General features: G+C 45.5%; 1 protein-coding gene across 2 annotated transcripts in view; it reads right to left on the bottom strand.

Moving 5' to 3' along the window:
* ddah1 (dimethylarginine dimethylaminohydrolase 1) overlaps nucleotides 1-20,419 on the bottom strand; it is a 137,938-nt gene that overhangs the window by 19,687 nt on the left and 97,832 nt on the right. For both annotated transcript variants that reach the window (XM_043700070.2, XM_087990353.1), the window contains exons 2-4: nucleotides 8,482-8,581; nucleotides 3,470-3,543; nucleotides 1,314-1,433 (exon numbers count right to left, since the gene is read on the bottom strand). In XM_043700070.2, coding sequence (XP_043556005.2) covers nucleotides 1,314-1,433; nucleotides 3,470-3,543; nucleotides 8,482-8,530 — 243 coding nt within the window. In that variant the 5' untranslated portion in view covers nucleotides 8,531-8,581. The remainder of the gene's footprint in view (nucleotides 1-1,313; nucleotides 1,434-3,469; nucleotides 3,544-8,481; nucleotides 8,582-20,419) is intronic.

Raw genomic sequence — 20,419 nt, 5'->3', positions numbered from 1 at the left:
TGTTCAAACACAACAAGATCTAGACAATATCTAGGCTTGGGCTGACAAGTGGCAAGTGGGTGGCACTGCTGCCTCACAGCACCAGAGACCCGGGTTCAATTCCCACCTCAGGCAACTCTCTGTGAGTTTGCGCATTCTCCCCGTGTCTGCGTGGGTTTCCTCCAGCTGCTCCAGTTTCCTCCCACAGTCCAAAGATATGCAGGTCAGGTGAATTGGCCATGCTAAATGTAGGGGAATGGGTCTGGGTCTGGGTGGGTTGCGCTTCGGCGGGTAGGTGTGGACTTGTTGGGCTGAAGGGCTTGTTTCCACGCTATAGGTAATCTAATCTAAAACAAAATTGGTACAAATTTACAAGTAACATTTGCACCACACAGGATATGACCACGAGTGTGGTGGAATACTCCCCACTTGCCTGGATGGGGGCAGATCCAACAACACTCAAGAAACTCGATACCAATCAGGACAAAGCAGCCACTGATTGGTACCACATCCACTCCCTCCACCACCGATGCTCAGTAGCAGCAGCAGTGTGTACATCTACACGATGCACTGCAGAAACTCACCAAAGATCCTCAGGCAGCACCTTCCAAACCTACGACCACTTCCATCTAGAAGGACAAGGGCAGCGGATACATGGGAGCACATTCCCCTCCAAGCCAGAAACCATCCTGACTTGGAAATATATCGCCGTTCCTTCACTGTCACTGGGTCAAAATCCTGGAATTCCTTCCCGCAGGGCATTGTGGGTCAACACACAGCACATGGGCTGCAGCGGTTCAAGAAGGCAATTCTCAAGGGGCAACTAGGGACGGCCAATAAATGCTGACCCACTCTGTGATGCCTATATCCTTTTTAAGAAAAGATCCTTACCAAAACCCTGCAGAACTTCTGGTCCCTTTCATGTTTTTAATTCATTGGGGATCTGAGGCTAATTGACTGAATTCCTGTTGTGGCTTATCATCCTGTTGCCATTGTACCTTATTTGTCAGTACTATGATCCTACATTTATATAGCACCTTTCCTGCCTGCAGGAACTCTCATGGTGCTTGTAGTCATTGTAATATTATTGAATAGTTGTCCATGTTGCCACTGTGTAAAACCAGAGGCTGGGAGAGAGGTCAGAAATGGTTCTTCATAACAGTGCGGCAATGCTGTGGACCTCTCTTGCACAAAGCACATTATGTGTTTGTTCGGTAAACTCTGAGCACCCGGGATTGGAGGAAATATTCGGTGTTGTGGGGAAATGGTGTGAAGGTTAGCAGCAGCAATTACCAATGCGGGCTGAGTGCCTCTTCCTGTTATGTCCTACATACCTCCAGAGTCCTCTCAGCATCCATGCTTGAGCCAATGGCAATCAGGTCAGGACCAGCCATAGTGCAGAAAGTCTTCAGATGCAGAGTACCTGTCACATTCACTGTGGAGACTGCATAGTCCTGTAATCAACAAATATCAGCTTAGTCCGTTAATGGCTGAACCAAATCAATGCCTCCAAAATTACAGCTAATTGCACATAACCAGGACTATATTCATCTGCTGCTTTAAGATTGTTCTGTGTTGTATTGACTTTTTGCCTGCTGTTTTTTCTGCAATACTCTGATTGTTATTTTCTGTGGAGTGGGCCACTTCATCTTTCCAGTGTTAAATCTGTTGTTTCAGTGTGGCTCTGCCTGTGAGGGTGTCCCGAGAGTACTTAGTGCAGGGATACTGGGTAATATCACAGCTACACACACATACACACACAGTGACAGACACACACAGGTACACAAACACACACACACAAATACAGAAAACACACATAAACATAAAAAGACACATATGCACAAACACACAGAGGTACATAAAGGTGCAGACACACACAATCCGATATACACAGACACAATTAGACAGACGCAACACACCCACAACGTTACCAGCATATCATGCCAATAAACCTATTCTTGTCCGCACAAGCCAACACATCGTAGTTTAAAAGTAGGAGGTCATCTATTAAAGCAGAGAAAAGGAAACAGTTTTCTCTCAGAGGGCTGAGAGAATTCCCTTCCTCAAAAGGCTATGGGTATACGAGCTTTGAAGATTTTTAATACAAAAATGGACAGATTCTTGATGAACAAGCGGACGAAAGATTTAGGGGAAATGCAGGAATGTACAGTAAGGGTAGAAACATTCAGGCACAATCTTATTGAATGGCGGTACAGGCTTGAATGGCTGAATGGCCTACACTTGTTCCTTGTTTGTATCTGCTGAGAGAGCAACAAGAATGGCTGAACAGTGACCCTCAGTGGGAACCTCAGGTGAACTTTGCTGTGGAGTAATTCCACAGGACCCCATTAGCAAATTGGAGTGAGTGTGAGGGCAGTGAGCATCACTGGCGAGTCACCACTGAGGAAGGCACAGCCATGAATTGGTACCCGACTGACAGAGGGCTGTGATCAAATAGACAAGGAGGAACCAGATCAACAGAGAGAACAAATCACAGTTTTGGTAACTGGCAAAACAATTAGAGGAGAATTGTTATGTTTTGAAATACACTGCCTGAAAGGCCAGTGGAAACAGCCTCAATAATAACATTGCAAAGCCAGTGTGTGAAGAGCTATGTGGGGAAGCAGGACCGATCAAAGATCCAGTACTGGGCTGAACAAGCTCTGATTGTGTTATAAAATTCGATGATAAGACAAACACTTAATGAACGCACATACATATGAGTGTAAGTCACTGAATAGTACTATTCAGTGTCTGAATACTGGATGACTGGTTTGCGCCACAGGGAGAGGCTGAATAGGCTTTTTTTTCCCTGGAGCATCGGAGGCTGAGGGCTGACCTTACAGAGGTTTATAAAATCATGAGGAGCATTGACAGGGTGAATAGACAAGGTCTTTTCCCTGGGGTGGAGGAGTCCAGAGCTGGAGGGCATAGGTTTAGGGTGAGAGGGGAAAGATATAAAAGAGACCTATGGGGCAACGTTTTCACACAGAGGGTGGTACGTGTATGGAATGAGCTGCCAGAGGAAGTGGTAGAGGCTGGTACAATTGCAATATTTAAAAAACATTTGGATGGGTTATTGAATAGGAAGAGTTTAGAGGGATACAGGCCAAATGCTAGCAAATGGGACTAGATTTATATAAAATATCTGGTCAGCACGGACAAGTTGGACCAAAGGGTCTGTTTCTGTGCTGTAAAGCTCTGACTCAATATGCAACTGCTGTTCCCGACTGAGAACTCAAACATAGAGAGTCAGAGAGTAATTGCTCAATAAATACTGAATAAAATCAAGTTTTCCCATGAGTGAATAAATACAAAAACAGAAATCTGTCACTTCGAAAATAATTACAGGACACAACATGCGTTCTTTACTCTTAATCTTTGGCTTGCCCCACACGAAGTGCCATTGAACACCTCACCATTCCCTCCCACATCAACTCCTCTCCTCCAGATACATCACAGACTGAGATTAAACAGAGTGTTTACTCACCTTAAAAACATCTGCCAAAATTTGGGCACCACGCTGATTGGTTCTGCTCGAAAGACCCACAAAAAATTCTTTACCTGAATAGGAGCAAGTGCAAAGAGTGCAGTGTTGGAATTGTATCAAGCACACAGGCTCCTACAGAGGAGCTGAATACAACTGTTAAAGGGAGTGTGGCGCTCCCTGAGCTGCAATGGCACTTGGGTTAGGCTTAGGATCACTCTTAGGGCTAAAGCTAGTGTTACGCTTAGTGTTAAGATTAGTGTTAATTTGGGGGGGTGTTAAGGTTAGGTTGGGGTTACGGTTAAGGTTAATGTTACTAACAAAGTTAAGTTTGGGTTAATTGAAAGTTAGGTTGACTGAAAAGTTAAAGTTAGTGATAAGGATAGGGCTAGGTCTCTGGGAGAGTGGGACAATCTCATCACCTTGTTGACAGTCTATAGCAGGTAGGAGAGACAAAGAGAGAATACCAGAAGAGGAATTCTGTGCAAGTATTGACCTTTGGACACAGATCAGCTCCCCCCTCCCCCCCAACTCGGCCCTCAGTCCTGGAATCCTCCCAACACCCTAACAGATCGTTACCAGAAAGGACAAATCAAAGCTGTCCCAGTCAGTGAAGAAGGACTGAGGGATGAGGAGAGACAGGATCGGTGAGGCTGATATTCACTACAGTTCAGAGGAATGAAACTTGAAACTAAACAGGTTAAACACAGAAAGGATGTTCCTGGTGATAGGCGAGTCCAGAACCAAGGCGGGGGTCACAGTCTAAGAATATGGCGTAGGCCATTGGGGACAGAGATGAGGAGAAATATCTTCACCCAAAAAGCAGGACGCATTGCCACAGAAGGTAATTGAGATAAAAACACTGAATATTTTCAAGAAGGAGTTAGATATAGTTCTGAGGGCTAAAGGAATCGAAGGACATGGGGTAAAAGCAACATCAGGGGACTGAGTTGGATGGTAAGCCATGGTCATATTGAATGGTGGAGGACACTCAAAGGGCCGAATGGCCTACTGCTGCTATTTTCTATGTTTCCATATCATCGTGAACAGCAGTGCAGCAATTGATGTAGAAATGAGATTCATAAAGAAACTAGGTAGAACCAACTGCAAACCAGCCTGTGAAAATAAAGGTGTCAGTCTACCTAAATGAGTGCGAAAGCAGCGCTCTAGTCTCTATTGCAGTAATTATTAAAAGCTCCCACCATCATTATTTACAAGGCAACAACATTACAATTTGTGCAGTTAATCCCAGTGTCACAGAATAATAATGTCTCAAGATTTTGCGCACGATGTACTTTTCATGCAGAAATTGAGACAGAAGAATATCTGTGTATTTTAAACAAGATGTTTCCCATGTTGAGGCTGTTCCTTTTGCCAATTGTCTTAAATCTCTGACTTCTGCTTATTGCTCTCTCTGGCACTGCAGTCTGTTTCTCTTAGACCCAAGTACTGTTCTACAATGATGATCATTTTTGGAACAGCTCCATTCTACAACATCCTTTTTTCATTTGGGATCTGCAGTTGATTTTCTCAGTGTGCTGGGTCAGTGGTTTTCCGAATACTGGGAAACGTGGAAGTAGAACGACGGGGAAGGAGAAATTCTCTCAAAAACATCTCAACTCCAAGCACCAAAACAAATTGTTAAAATCTATGAACACTACAGCGTTGTCAACTTCTGCAGAAGAGTAAGCAGCTGAATATTTTAAATTAGAAAGAATCAACCAAACACTAAGAATCATTGAGATGTACAACATGGTAATAGACCCTTCGGTCCAACTCATCCATGCCGACCAGATATCCTAACCTAATCTAGTCCCAGTTGCCAGCACTTGGCCCATATCCTCTAAACCCGTCCTGTTCATATGTCCATTAAGGTGCCTTTTAAATGTTGCAATTGTACCAGTCTCCACCACTTCCTCTGGCAGCTCATTCCACCCTCTGTGTGAAAAAGTTGACCTTTAGATCCCTTTTAAATCTTTCCCCTCTCACCCTAAACCTATGCCCTCTAGTTCTGGACTCATCTACATTGAGAAGAGAGATCCTATCTATTTACCCTATCATGCCCCTCACAATTTTATAAATGTCTATAAGGTCACCCCTCAGCCTCCAACGCTCCAGGGAAAACAGCCCCAGCCCTTTCAGCCTCTCCCTGTAGCTCAAATCCTCCAACCCTGACAACATCCTTTCTTCATTATCCTATCTATCTGCAAGTCCCCTTTCAAGGGGAGAGAATACCAGAAGGGGAATTCTATGCAAGTCTTGACAATTGGACACAGATCAGCTCCCCTCCCTCCACCCCTAGCCCCAGTCCTGGAATCCTCCCAACACCCTAACAGATTGGTACCTGAAAGGACAAAACAAAGCTGTCCCAGTCAGTGCAGAAGGACTGAGGGATGAGGAGAGATGGGATCGGTGAGGCTGATATTCACTACAGCTTAGAGGAATGATGGGCTTAATGCATAGAAACCTAGAAAATTCAAACAGGACTAAACAGACTAAACATAGGAAGGATGTTCCTGATGATAGGCGAGTCCAGAACCAAGGGGGGGTCACAGTCTAAGATTATGGGGTAGGCCACTGGGGACAGAGATGAGGAGGAATCTTTCTGCAACTCCTCTTTCAAGGAACTATTTTTGTATTTTTTAAAAATTCAACCATTGGATGTTGGCATCACAGGAGAGCCCACATTTTGGACTTAATGTTGAGTTCAACACCTTCAGATTGTGAACCCACTCCCACTCCTTCCCTTTCTTTGAGCTTTACTTATTACATTCTCTGTCACCATGTCCTCTCTCCCCTTCCCCCACCCCAATGGGTCTGTCTGTCCTTTCCAGTCTGACAGTTAGACACACCATTGTTAGTGAGTTTTGAGAAGATTTGTAGCTCAGGTTGAGGTTCTGGATGTAGGTTTGCTCACTGAGCTGGAAGGTTCATTTCCAGACGTTTCATCACCCTACTAGGTAACATCTTCAGTGGGCCACAGGGGAAGCAGTGTACACGATTCCTGCTTCCTATTTATATGTTTGGGTTTCTTTGGGTTGGTGATGTCATTTCATGTGGTGATGTCACTTCCTGTGGTGATGTCACTTTGTGTTCTTTTTCTCAGGGTTTCAGGTCCAGAAACGCTAACCACTCTCCCCTACATCAAAGACATCTTGGAAATGACTGCCAGACTACTCAGGCCCCTTGGCATCACGGTAGCCCACAAACCCACCAACACACTAAAACAGCAGCTAATGAACTTGAAAGACCCTATACAGACAACAAGCAAAACTACTGTCATTTACAAAATACCGTGCAAGGATTGTAACAAACACTAAATTGGACAAACAGGCAGAAAACTAGCCACCAGGATACATGAACACCAACTAGCCACAAAACAACATGAACCTCTCCCACTAGTATCCCTCCATACAGATAAGGAAGGACACCACTTCAACTGGGACAACACATCCATCCTAGGACAAACCAAACAGAGACACACATGAGAATTCCTAGAAGCATGGCATTCCAACTGGAAATCTATCAACAAACACATCGAATTAGACCCCATCTATCACCCCCTGAGAAAAAGAACAGCGAATGACATCACCACAGAAGGATTTGGAGGGATATGGGCCGGGTGCTGGCAGGTGGGACTAGATTGGGTTAGGATATCTGGTCGGCATGGACGGGTTGGATTGAAGGGTCTGTTTCCATGCTGTACATCTCTATGACTCTATGGCATCACCAATCCAAAGAAATCTAAACATATAAATAGGAAGCAGGAATCATGTACACTGCTTCGCCTGACCCCCACTGAAGATGCTACCTAGCAGGGTGACGAAACATCTGGAAATGAACCTCCCAGCTCAGCGAGCAAACCTACATCCAGACACCATTGTTCTGCCATTCCAATCATTTAATCAGCACTATCAGCAGCCTTCCTATCCCAGCACTCTAACAAAGCCCCCAACTATAGCTTTAATGCTGTCCCCCTCCACACTTCACTTCAGCTCTGATGAAAAGTCATCTGGACTGGAAATGTTAGCTTGCTGTCTCTCCATGGATACTGCCTGACCCGCTGGGATCTCCAGCATTTGTTGTTTCCAGGACAGATTTCAGCATTGGCAGTAATTTGCTCCTGGAGGCTGGGCCAGTATTTATGCCCATCCACAGTTGCCCTTGACCTGGATCGATTGCTGGGGTTATTTCAGAGGGCAATTAAGAGTCAACCACATATCTGGGAGCTTAACACATCATCCAACATTGTCCAAATGCAATAGATTGCTTTGATATGTCACCATAACATGGACAATAGCATTTTCCACCACGGCTACAAAAGCTAGAAAGGGGTCATAACGTTAATGTGCCTCAGACTGTGATAAGGAGAATGTTCTTAACTCAGAGGGTCATGAATCTTTGAAATCCTCTGTCACAGAGAGCTCTGGGTGCAGAGACCTTGGCTATGCTCAAGATTAAGGGGTGGTACAGAGGTTCAGTGGTTAGCATTGCTGCCTCACAGCGCCAGGGATCCGGGTTCAATTCCCGCCTCAGGCGACTGTCTGTGTGGAGTTTGCACATTCTCCCCGTGTCTGCGTGGGTTTCCTCCGGGTGCTCCGGTTTCCTCCCACAATCCAAAGATGTGCAGGTCAGGTGTATTGGGCCATGTCAGGTGCCCATAGTGTTAAGTGCATTAGTCAGGGGGAAATGTAGGGAAATGAATCTGGGTGGGTTACTCTTCGGAAGGTCAGTATATACTTGTTGGGTTGAAGAGCCTGTTTCCACACTGTAGGGAATGTAATTAAGAGCTTTGGACACTGAGAAAATCAAGAGATATAGGGATCAAGCAAAAAGGTAGAGTTGACTTGGAGACCGGCCATAACCTCAATCAGTGTTGGAGTGGACCTGGGTGGGGCTGCTGGTTGTATGTAATTTTACCAAGATCCAGCTCGCAGTGTTCAGGAACAAACTAACTGAGAGGGCTGACTGAATGGATTGACTGCTTGCTGAGTTCCTGTATACAAGACACATACCTGTAAAGAGGACATCCCCACCATCAAGAGTTGCTGTCTCGTCCTTCATTTCAACGATATTGAAATTAAGCTTCTCCAGAGCTTGCTTCACACTGTTCACCTGTTAAGAAAAGGAAATGGTTGGTTTCAAATGGCAGGAAAGAAGCAGGCCCATGTGACCCCAATGATCCTTGCTAGTGGGCCTTCTCCACAACCCTGAACTTTCATAATATACAATATACTTATCCAGCTTTCCCCTGACGTGAACTATTCACCTCAACCACAAACCACTTGCCCTTCTAGATGGAAGTGGTCGTGGGTTTGGGAGGAGCTGTTTGAGGATCTTTGGTGAGTTTCTGTAGTGCATCTTGTAGATAGTACACACGGCAGTTAGGGGTGGAGGGATTGGATGTCAGAAAAGAGAAAGCTCAGGAGAGACCCGATTGAGATGTAAAGAATGAAAGTGGGCCTGGATGGGGAGGATTGGAAGAGTTCATGTCTCTTAGTAGAGTGAAAAATAAGAATTAAAATAATTGATAGAAGGATTGGGGTGCATCTGTTTGGTGGGGCTCCCTGGTGGATGGAGTGGCAGAATTAGTAACCCTGATTGTGTAGATATGGAGGAGAAAGTGAGGACTGCAGATGCTGGAGATCAGAGCTGAAAATGTGTTGCTGGAAAAGCGCAGCAGGTCAGGCAGCATCCAAGGAACAGGAGAATCAATGTTTCGGGCATAAGCCCTTCTTCATTCCTGAAGAAGGGCTTATGCCCGAAATGTTGATTCTCCTGTTCGTTGGATGCTGCCTGACCTGTGTAGATATGGACTTGACATTCAGATCCCTGCAGCGAAATGAACCAAGAGCTGGAAAATTGGATGAGAGTGAAAAACTCATTCTCAGTAAGCATGGACACAATAAGCCTTGTAAGATTACAATGAGTGAGCACCTTTCAGTCACAGGGTTAGAGGTAACAGGGAAGGTCTGATAAGTGCCCCTATCCAGATTTGGGATTGATACAATTAACGGAGTGATTAAAAATATGACACCATAAAAATAGGATCAGGTGGAGGCCATTCAGCCCCCTTAAGCCTACTCTGCCATTTGAGGGCTTCTCACATCCACTTTCCTGCCCTTTTCCCTGGAACTCTTGATTCCCCGACTGATCAAGAATGTCTCTCTCTCAGCCTTAAATATACACAAGGTCACTGCCCCCACAGCTCTCTGTGACAAGGAGTTCCAAAGACTCACAACCCTCTAAGAGAGGAAATTCCTCCTCATCTTAGTCTGAAATTGGTGCCCCTTTATTTTGAGTCTGTGCTCTCTGGTTCCAAACCCTCCCATGAGGGGAAACATCCTCTCAGCATTGACCTTGTCAAGCCCCTTAAGAATCTGATATGTTTCAATGACATCACCTCTCACTCTGCTGGACTCCAGTGAGTAGAGCCCCAACCTGTTTACCCTAAGCTTTTCAAACAATCCCTCCATCCCAGGGATCATCCTAGAGAACCTTTTCTGATCTATCTCCAATGAAATGATATCTTTCCTTAAATAAGGGGAGCATAACTGCTCGCAGTACCTCAAATGTGGCCTCGCCAGCCCCTTGTACAGTTACAGTAAGACTTCCCTACTCTTATACTCCAACCCTATTGAAATGAGGGCCAACATTCCATTAGCCTTCCTGATTACCTGTTGTCCCTGTGTACTGGTTTTCTGTGTTTTGTGCACAAGTTACCCTCAAGTCCCTTTGTGTCACAGCTTTCTGCAGTCTCTCTAGTTACTTAATGAGGAAGAAGTCTTTTTTCTACTTAGGTACATTTTAAGCAGAAGGGACTCCCTGGTGAAACACTAAGTAAGAACAAAATGAATTTCGTGTTGCTTTTTGTCCTTCGGTGCTTTTTGACCTTTGGTACAGGCCAATAAGAGAGAGTGAATTAACCAGAAACTATAAAGATATTCTGCTTCCCTTGCCCTCCACCCCCAGTAAGCCAGGCCTCAGCCTGTTATATTCCATACTCTAACATGTGAATGGATGTGACATGTGAACCAGCAATGCTGGCTCCTTGCTCCATGTGCATTTGTGCTCAGCAGATGGGTCCCTTTCTTTATAACTTGAAGCTACAATGCTTTTCACCAGGTCAGACCAAGCATCCTGCATGCATTAGTTTCTCTTGCTTTCCGACAGCATCTTCATACAGCCTCGAATTGCATGGCATCTCTGAGAGAGCACTGGGGAGATTTCCCAGAACGGTGCAGCAAATGAGAGGTTTTCCCCATGAGGCCAGGAGTTTTCATCCTGGGGCAAAGGAGGTTGAGGGGAGATGTCATCACACAAGCGTACAGATGAGGAATGGGCCACTTGAGACCCCTCCCCACCCCCAGCCTGCTTCCCCACTCAAGAAGACCATGGCTGATTTGAATACTCCACATACATCCCTGCCAAACCCCAGACTGCCTTGCCCAGCAAGGACCTAACCCTCTCTGCCTCAACCATATTCACACAGCCTGCTTCCACCGCCTTTCCAGGAAGTCAGTTCCAAAGGTTCAAGCTCCTTGGTGAGAAAACAAATTCTCGTCATCGCTGTCTGAAATGGTTGCTTTTTTATTTTTAAATAGTGACCCTTAGTTTTATATTCTAGTGTCAGAGGCTGAGGGGTGACTTTATAGATGCCTATAAAATCATGAGGGGCATGGATAGGGTGTCATTGCAAGAGGGTTTGAGTACATGAACAAGGAGTCTTACTGTAGTTGCATATGGTGTTGCTGAGACTACACTGGAGTATAGACAAGGTCTTTTCCCCGAGGCGGGGAATCCATAACTAGAGAACATAGGTTTAAGGTGAGAGGGGAACGATTTAAAAGGGGCCTAAGAGGCAACTTTTTAATGCAGAGGGTGGTGTGTGTATGGAATGAGCTGCTAGAGGAAGTGGCGGAGGCTGGTTCAAATACAACATTTAAAAGGCATCTGTAAGGGTATATGAATAGAAAGGGTTTGGAGAGATATGGGCCAAATGCTGACAAATGGGACTAGATCAGTTTCGGATATCTGGTTGGCATGGGCAAGTTGGACCATGCTGTATATCTCTATGACTATACAAGTAGCACTCCGAAAGTTTGTGATTGGACTGTAACCTGGTGTCTTGTGATTTCTGACCTTATCAGGCAGTGCATTACAAATCTTGTTCTAATTGGCCAGATTTTTCTGTCAGTCATCCTAAATCCTCTGTTCACTCTAATTTCGGTTGTTGGAATCAATTTCTCCTTAGTTACTCTTCTCAAAATCCTTTATAGTTTTAAACATCTCTTGATCGAATCTCCTTCTAGCCTTCTCTGTGCTACGCAGAACAGCCTCTGCTTCCTCAGTCTCTCCACATAGTGTAATCCCTCAACATTGGATCTGTTCTCGTAAACCCTTTCTGTATGGTGTCTCCAAAGCCTTCATAATATTCTTCCATGGCACTCCAGTGTGTAATCAGACCACAGAAGCAGTGTTTCAGGATGTGTGAAGAGAATGTTGGAACATGGCTGAATACAAGACCATTGGAACATGACCCCGGCCATGTTCCAGTGCATACGTAATGTCAACTCAGCATTGGACCGAAGGATCTGTTTTCATGCTGTATGAGTCTATGATTCTAAATCCTACTGCTGTACATCAAACATGTGCACAGCTCCTTATCTGATTCTCCCTGGGCCTTGCTGATGCAAGGAGGAAGGTAAAGTCACTCTTTTTGCTCTTTTTAAGCAGCTCAGACCTGTGCATCATTCCCCTTAGCCATTAGATCTGTGCATATAAATAATGAATGCGACCAGGGGTAGATCATTTGATTCCTTGAGCCATCTCTGGCATTGACTGAAGGCACGGTCATCTGTTTGTGTTGTGAATTCCACATTCCTGTTCACCTCCAATAATCCTCCAGGCCCTGCCTAACCAGAATTGATCCCGTTCCACCTTCATAATATTCACTGACCCTACCGACCCTGCCTTCTGATGCTCAGGGTTCTTACAACTTGTCAGATCTTGTCATCTCCGTTCTGAGTGGGTGATTCTTCATGTTAAAACACAGCTGTCTAGTTCTGGACTGACCCATGAGAGGAAATATCTTTCCCACACCCACCTTGTCCAGACCATTCAAGATCTAATACATTTCAATCAGGGTCACCCCCCCCCCCCCCCCCACTCTCCTAAACTCCAGCAGAAACAAGCCCAGTCTGTCCAACCCTTCCCCATAACCCAACCCACTCCTACCCGGGATCAATCCAGTAAACCTCCTCTGAACTTTCTCCAATGCATTTACATCTTTCCTTAAATAAAGAGACAAAAGCTGCGCACTATTTCAGAGAATCTGCACAGAGGGGAAACAGACCATTTCTCCAATCAAGTTCACACCAACCCTTCAACCCCCAAACCTGGGCGCTACAGAACAACTTAGCATGGCCAATCCACCTAACCTGCACATCTTTGGACTCTGGGAGGAAACCGGAGTACCTGGGGGGAGGGGTCACGCAGACACGGGGAGAATGTGCAAACTCCACACAGTCGCCTGAACCTGGAATCCATCCCAGGTCCCCAGCGCTGTGAGGCAGCAGTGCTAACCATTGAGCCACCGTGCCACCCTAAACAGGATTCAGCAACAGCCTGTCTAACTGAAGTGTAACACCCTCATTTCCATCTTCAATTCCTCTTACCATAAAGGATAACATCCCATTAGTCTTCTTGGTTATTTACTGCACTTGAATACTGAGTTTTTGTGACTCATGTACCAGAACACCTCGATCCCTCTGCACCTCAGAGTTCTATAATTATCTGTGTTTAAGTAATTCTTTGTTTCATTATCGTCCTTGCCAACATGGCTGACTATAGGAGCGTCTTTACACTGACGACAGTGGTTTAGGACTGGACAATGTACACTGGCCTTGCCTACATCCCCAGAAGGTATAAAGAATCAAAATGAAACTCACTGAGAGAGAATGAAGAGCTCAATTAAAGGTTTGCAAGGTGACCACATAACTAAATAAATACAGAAAAGACTTCTGCTCTTAAAGTGACTCCCTTCAGACCAGCTGCATGGCTCTGAGCTCGAAAATGAAATCATCTAAAATAAAAGAGTGTTAAATCCCCGTCTGTAAGGAAGCCACTATCCTCACTTACTCAAGGTGATAAAACCAGTAATGAGAAAGTTAACAAATATCACCTGCACAGCATGGTAAAAACAGAGAACATGAGAACAAACTGCAAGCAGCCGTTGAATAAATTTTCTGCAGTGCAGCATGACCTGTTTATTTCCATTAATCTCAGGAAACCCAAGAATCAAAGAAATTTAAATTATTCAAGTCAGGCTTTTGGGATGCAGTGGTAACTCTGAGCCAGGAGGACCTGGATCCTATTAGCTCCAGAGATGTATCCATATATGCCTGAACAGGTTGTTATAAAATATCTAAAACATTCTTGTGTAGATTTCCAGCAGGAGGTGTACAAGCTCAGACTTGCAGAGTGTGGTTGTATTGGAGAAACCACGTCTTTATAAATAATGGATGATCAATGGAACGGTAGCACCTGGGTCCCTTGTGCTTTGTCTCAGCTCACACTGTGGCTGGGAATGCAGTGTGTTTATAATCATTCTGACAGCGAAATGCCGCAGCATATTTCAGGCAATGTGGAGGCTACTTATTTATTCATCATTTTTTATCTCATTATTCGAAGTGGGTACCTCTGGCTGGGCCCAGTATTATTACCTGTCCCTAGTTGCTCCTTGAGAAGGTGGGGATGAGCTGCAGTCCATGTGCTGTGGGTAGACCCACAATGCCCTCAGGGAGGGAATTCCAGGATTTTGACCCAGTGACAGTGAAGGAACGGCGATATATTTCCAAGTCAGGATGGTGAGTGGCTTGGAGGGGAATGTGCAGGGGATGGTGTTCCCAAGTATCTGCTGCCCTTGTCCTTCCAGATGGAAGTGGTTGGGGGTTTGGAAGGTGCTGACTGAGGATCTATGATGAATTTCTGCAGTGCATCTTGTAGATAGTACACACTGCTGCTACTGAGCGTCAGTGGAGGAGGGAGTGGATGTTTGTGAATGTGGTGCCAATAGAGCAAGGACTGCTTTCTCCTGGATGGTATCAACTTTCTTGAGTGTTGTTGGAGCTGCACCATCCAGGCAAGTGGGGAGTATTCCATCCCATTCCTGACTTGTGCCTTGTAGATGGTGGATAGGTTTTGAGAAGTCAAGAAGTGAGTTACTCGTTGCAGGATTCCTAGCTTCTGACCTGCTTTTGCAGCCACTGTGTTTATGGTTTGTTCAGTTTGGTTTATAAGTTCCATCACTATCTTAAGACAGAATTGGTTTAAAAAATACACTGAAACCTGCTTGGAACTTCTTCTTAACATGACCATAAGAATAAGGAGCGTGAGGTGTTGACTGTACCCTTGAATCTGCTCCACCTTTCAATGAAATCAAGGCCAAGTCCACTGTGACCATAATTCCCTTAAGTGGAAAGATTTCTTATTCTCTTGGGACATAGCTATTGCTCAACAATAACGGTGTGTGTATGTGGGATCTTGCTGTGTGAAACTGGCCACTCTGTGTCTCACATTCCGACTCTCCGAAAGCCCTTTCTGTAGGAGAGACAGTAACGGCCTCATCTGGAGATGGAGAAAGGATGCCAGCCTTGCCAATAGACCCCACACCCAGAGTATGCGTAAGCAAAGAGATAAAGGAATGAATTCCGTCGTATCCCAGTGTGCTGGGGCGTGGGTTGCTGCACAATGTTCTTTCGGTGCAGTTCAATCCAACAGCTCACAAAGAAATCAGTTACGCTTACATTCTTAATGTGTGTGATGAGAACTCATTGAGCTGGAATGCTGGGCTAGAGTTTGGGTATTTGGTGAGGTGAAGGCAGGGGAACTGATAATGAGGGATTCCAACTCTATTCCATTCATTCCACACCCGTGTGCAACATGAACGTTGGGGATGGGGCGGGGGTTAGGGTGGTTCTCTGTTGAACCCAGTCTGGTGGGTTCATGTGGATGAGGAGCTGTGCTGTGAACATACTGCCAGTCACGACCAAGTATATCAAAGCCCCCTCCCTCCCCATCATCGCCCATCTTGCACACGCTCCAGTTCACTTCATCCACCTTCACGCCAGCTCCTCCTAATTGGCACACAACACTCCCAAACACTTCCTCGACAGATATCCGGAAAACGCAGGTGGACAATGAAACACTGCACACAACTGGAACACTAACAAACCCAGAAGCTTGTTCATTGGTGATTTCAAAATAGCACATAGGTTTCTGATTTCTGCAATCGCTCTCCAGTAATCCGAGAGGCTTGATGCAATGACACTCAGAGGGTGGGAGGAGTGACAAACACAGACAGTGCTGGAGAAACCCAGCAGTAGCCACAGAGAGAAAGCAGGGCCCATGTTGCGGGTCCAGTGACCTTTCTTCGGGAAGTTCTGAGAAATGCCCACATAGAAAACTTGGGGCGGTACGGTGGCTCAATGTTTAGCACTGCAGCCTCACAGCGCCAGGGACCCGGGTTTGATTCCAACCTCGGGCGACTGTCTGTGAGGAGTTTGCACATTCTCCCTGCGTCTGCATGGGTTTCCTCTGGGTGCTGTCGTTTCCTTCTACAATCCAAAGATATGCAGATTAGGTGAATTGGCCATGGAAATTGCCCATGGTGGTCAGGGGTAAATACAGAGGGAAATGGGTCTGGCTGGGTTACTTTATGGATGGTCAGTGTGGACTTGTTGGGCCAATGACCTGTCTCCCCACTGCAGGGATTCTATGAAAACTCCTTGTGACACTTCTTCGGGGGAAACCAAATGCAGAAGGAGGCCATTCAGCCCATTGGGTAGGTGTTCTCCTTGACAGTGTCTCCAACTTCCATGCTTTCTCTCCATAGCTCTGCAAACTCCTTCTCTTCAGAGAGTTCTCCAATTCATCTTTGAAGCAATGATTGAGTCTGCATCCTCTACAAGGTATGAAGGTGACTGAGAGGAGAGGTGGGGAGGGGAGAGGCTCTGACAGCCAGAACACCCCCCCCTCCCCAATCCATCTCTGAGCTGTCAAACTCTCCACACATAACCTCCAAATGGCCTCCAATTTTTACAGAATGACAAGGAGAGAGGGCAGAGAGAAGCAAGGGCTGCTGGGAAGGGTACATTCTTCCACTTACAAAGGGACTTTCCTCGGGAGTTGGGCCTCCATTTTTTACAGATTGGCGAGGAGAGAGGATGGAGAGAAGCAAGGGCTGCCGGGAAGGGTGAGTTAATGTTTTTTTTAAGTGGGTGAGTGTTGTTAATGAGAACTATGAGGAGCTGGGAAACAGGCTTGAACAGATCAAGATTGATGAAGTTGATGTGCTGGAAATTTTGGCAAATATTAAGATTGATAAGTCCCCAGGGCCAGACCAGATTTATCCCAGGCTGCTCTGGGAAGTGAGAAAGGAAGTTGCTAAGCGACTGGCACAGATCATTGCTTCCTCAGTCTCCACAGGAGTCCAACTGTAGGATTGGTGGGAGGCGAATATTGTTCCTCTTTTCAAGAAGGGTAATAGAGAAATCCCTGACAATTACAGGTCAGTCAGTCTTACGTCAGTAGTCAGCAAGGTTTTGGAAAAAATTCTGAGGGATAGGATTTATGACTATTTGGCAAAGCATAATGTGATTAAAGGCAATCAGCATGGCTTTGTGAGGGGCAGGTCATGCCTCACAAATCTTGAGTTCTTTGAGGAGGCGACAAGACAGGTCGATGAAGGTGGAGCAGTGGATGTGGTGAATGTAGACTTCAGCAAGGTTAAAAATCACATAACACCAGGTTATAGTCCAACAGGTTCAACTGGAAGCACTAGCTTTGCTTCCAAGCTAGTGTGCTTCCAATTAAACATGTTGGACTATAACCGGGTGTTGTGCAATTTTTAACTTTGTACTTCCCAGTCCAACACCGGCATCTCCAAATCATGACTTCAGCAAGGCATTTGATAAGGTTCCTCATGGTAGGCTCATCCATAAAGTCAGGAAGTATGGGATACAGGGAGATTTGGCTATCTGGATTCAGAATTGGCTGGCTGACAGAAGGCAGAGAGTAGTTGTAGATGGAAAGTATTCTGCCTGGAGGTCAGTGGTGAGTGGGGTCCCGCAGGGCTCTGTTCTTGGGCCTCTGCTCTTTGTAGTTTTTATAAATGACTTGGATGAGGAGGTTGAGGGTTGGGTTAGTAAATTTGCCAATGACACTAAGGCTGGAGGTGCCGTTGATAGTATCAAGGGCTATTGCAGGCTGCAGTGCGACATAGACAGGATGCAGAGCTGGGCTGAGAAATGGCAGATGGAGTTCAACCTGGATAAATGCGAAGTGATGCATTTTGGAAGGTGGAACTTGAATGCTGAATATAGGATTAAAAACAGGATTCTTGGCAGCGTGGAGGAACAGAGGGATCTTGGGGTGCAGGTACATAGATCCCTTAAAATTGCCACCCAGGTGGACAGGGTTGTTAAGAAAGCATATGGTGTTTTGGCTTTCATTAACAGAGGGATTGAGATTAAGAGCAATAATGTTTTGCTGCAGTTCTACAAGACCCTGGTGAGACCACACTTGGAATATTGTGTCCAGTTCTGGTCGCCCTATTATAGGAAAGATACAGAGGCTTTGGAGAGGGTGCAAAGAAGGTTTACTAGGATGCTGCCTGGACTGGAGGGCTTGTTTTACGAAGAGAGGTTGACTAAGCTCGGACTTCTCTTTCTGGAGAGAAGGAGGAAGAGAGGTGACCTGATCGAGGTGTACAAGGTAATGAGAGGCATGGATAGAGTCAATAGCCAGAGACTTTTCCCCAGGGCAGGATTGACTGGCACGAGGGGTGTTTTAAGGTGTTAGGAGGAAGGTATAGAGGGGACGTCAGAGGTAGGTTCTTTACGCAGAGAGTTGTGAATGCATGGAATGCGTTGTCAGCGGTGGTGGTGGAAGCAGAGTCATTAGAGACAGTTAAGCGACTGCTGGACATGCACATGGACAGCAGTGAATTGAGAGATGCGATGGTTCGGTTATTTTATTTTAGATTAGGATTAATCCTCGGCACAACATTGTGGGCCAAAGGGCCTGTTCTGTTCTGCACTTTTCTATGTTCTATGTTCTATAGTGTCAAAGCTCTCACATCACAGGCACAGGTCTGCCAGTGCTGTCAAAGCTGTCTGCAATTCGCCTTCACTGGGGATGGGGGGCTTTCACCATTTTACCTGTAAATGCCTGTCATCCTTAAAGCATGTCTTTAAGAGGATTCTAAAAGACGCATACATTACTGATGGCTGCTAAGTGTTCTTTTTGCTGCTCAAAGATTGGTCCCCTGAGCATCATGATGATTATCTCACTGACTGGTCATCATTTTAGAATTTAAAAGCACTGGCATGGATCCAAAGAGACTGATGTTATGGAAATCAGTTCCTTTTCCTTCCTAAACAGCAAAAGTCGTCATGAAGTCGGCTTCTGAGGGCACATTGTTTCCTTTCATGGACTTGAGTGCCCATTCTTTGTACCAATCCCTCATTGTCCAGACACTGAGCGGTTTGCTGGGCCATTTCAGTGGGTTGCTCCGAGACATTACTGTGGGTGTGGAGACATACCCAATTACAGCATTTTAGGAGTTTTTTTGAATTCCAGGGCAGAAAAGATCAATTTTCTTTGCAAAATTAGATAAATGAATAATTCTAACGTAGAGCAAACTTTGCCCTCAGCTGCCACAATCCATGTTTTGGTTGTACATGATGTTGCTGAGGTCTCTTCTGGAGTATAAGGTCAGAGGTCAGACGACACCAGGTTATAGTCCAATGGTTTATTTGAAATCACAAGCTTTCAGAGCAACATGATTTCAAATGAACCTGTAGACGATAACCTGGTGTCGTGTGACCTCTGACCTTGTCCACCCCAGTCCAACACCAGCACCTCCACATCACCTCTTCTGTGTCCAGTTCTGGTCTGCCTGTTATAGGAAGGATATTATTAAAATGGAGAGGATACAGCAAAGTTTTACCAGGGTGTTGTCAGGGGGCAGCAGCTGGGATGGGCCTGGTGATTAGTGCTGCTGCCTCACAGCTCCAAGGGATCCTGGCTCAAATCTGACCCTGGGTGACTGTCTGCACAGTCTCCTCGTGTCTGCGTGGGTTTGCTCTGGTTTCCCCCCACAGTCCAAAGATGTGCAGGTTGTGTGAATTGTCCATGCTACATTAGTCAGTGTAAATAGGGAAGGGGGGGGGGGTTACTCATTGAAGGGTCAGTGTGGACTTGTTGGGCTGAAGCACCTGTTTCCACACTGTAAGGATTCTATGTTCTATCTATTCTATGAATGGAGGGTTTGAGTTCTAAAAGTAGGCTGATTAGGCTGGGACTTTTTTCAGTGGAGGTTGACCTTCTAGATCAGGCGAATGATATGGTCTTTTCCCTAAGGTGTGGGAGTTCAAAATTGTGGGGGGGGGGCATGTTTTTAAAATGAGAGAGGAAAGATATAAAAAGAACATGACGGGCAACGTTTTTACACAGAGTGGTTCATGTGTGGAATGAACTGTAAGAGGAAATGGTGGATGCTGGAACAGTTACAACTTTTTAAAGTTGGATAAGTTCCTGAACAGGAAAAGTTTGGAGAGATATAGGCCAAATGCAGGCCAGTGGGACTAGTTTAGTTTGGGAACATGGTCAGCATGGACTGGTGGGGCCAAAGGGTCTGTTTCCATGTTGTAGGACTCTAGGTAATAGTAAACAATGTGATTCTGACCGCACACACTTAGAGTGAGGATTCACAACAACTAGCCAACATTAATCTTTAACTTAATAAAAACCATGCTGGAAAGCAGAAAGAACTATGGATGCTGGAAATCAGAAACAAAAACAGAAATTGCAGGAAAAGCTCAGCAGGTCTGGCAGCATCTGTGCAGAGAAATCAGAGTTAATGTTTCAGGTCCCAGCACAGTTCTGACG

This window comes from Chiloscyllium plagiosum, unplaced genomic scaffold, assembly GCF_037043375.1.
Source record: "Chiloscyllium plagiosum isolate Xiang-an unplaced genomic scaffold, Cpla_swu_hap1 HiC_scaffold_9, whole genome shotgun sequence".
Classification (NCBI taxonomy): domain Eukaryota; kingdom Metazoa; phylum Chordata; class Chondrichthyes; order Orectolobiformes; family Hemiscylliidae; genus Chiloscyllium; species Chiloscyllium plagiosum.
This window is presented reverse-complemented; position numbering and strand designations above follow the sequence as displayed.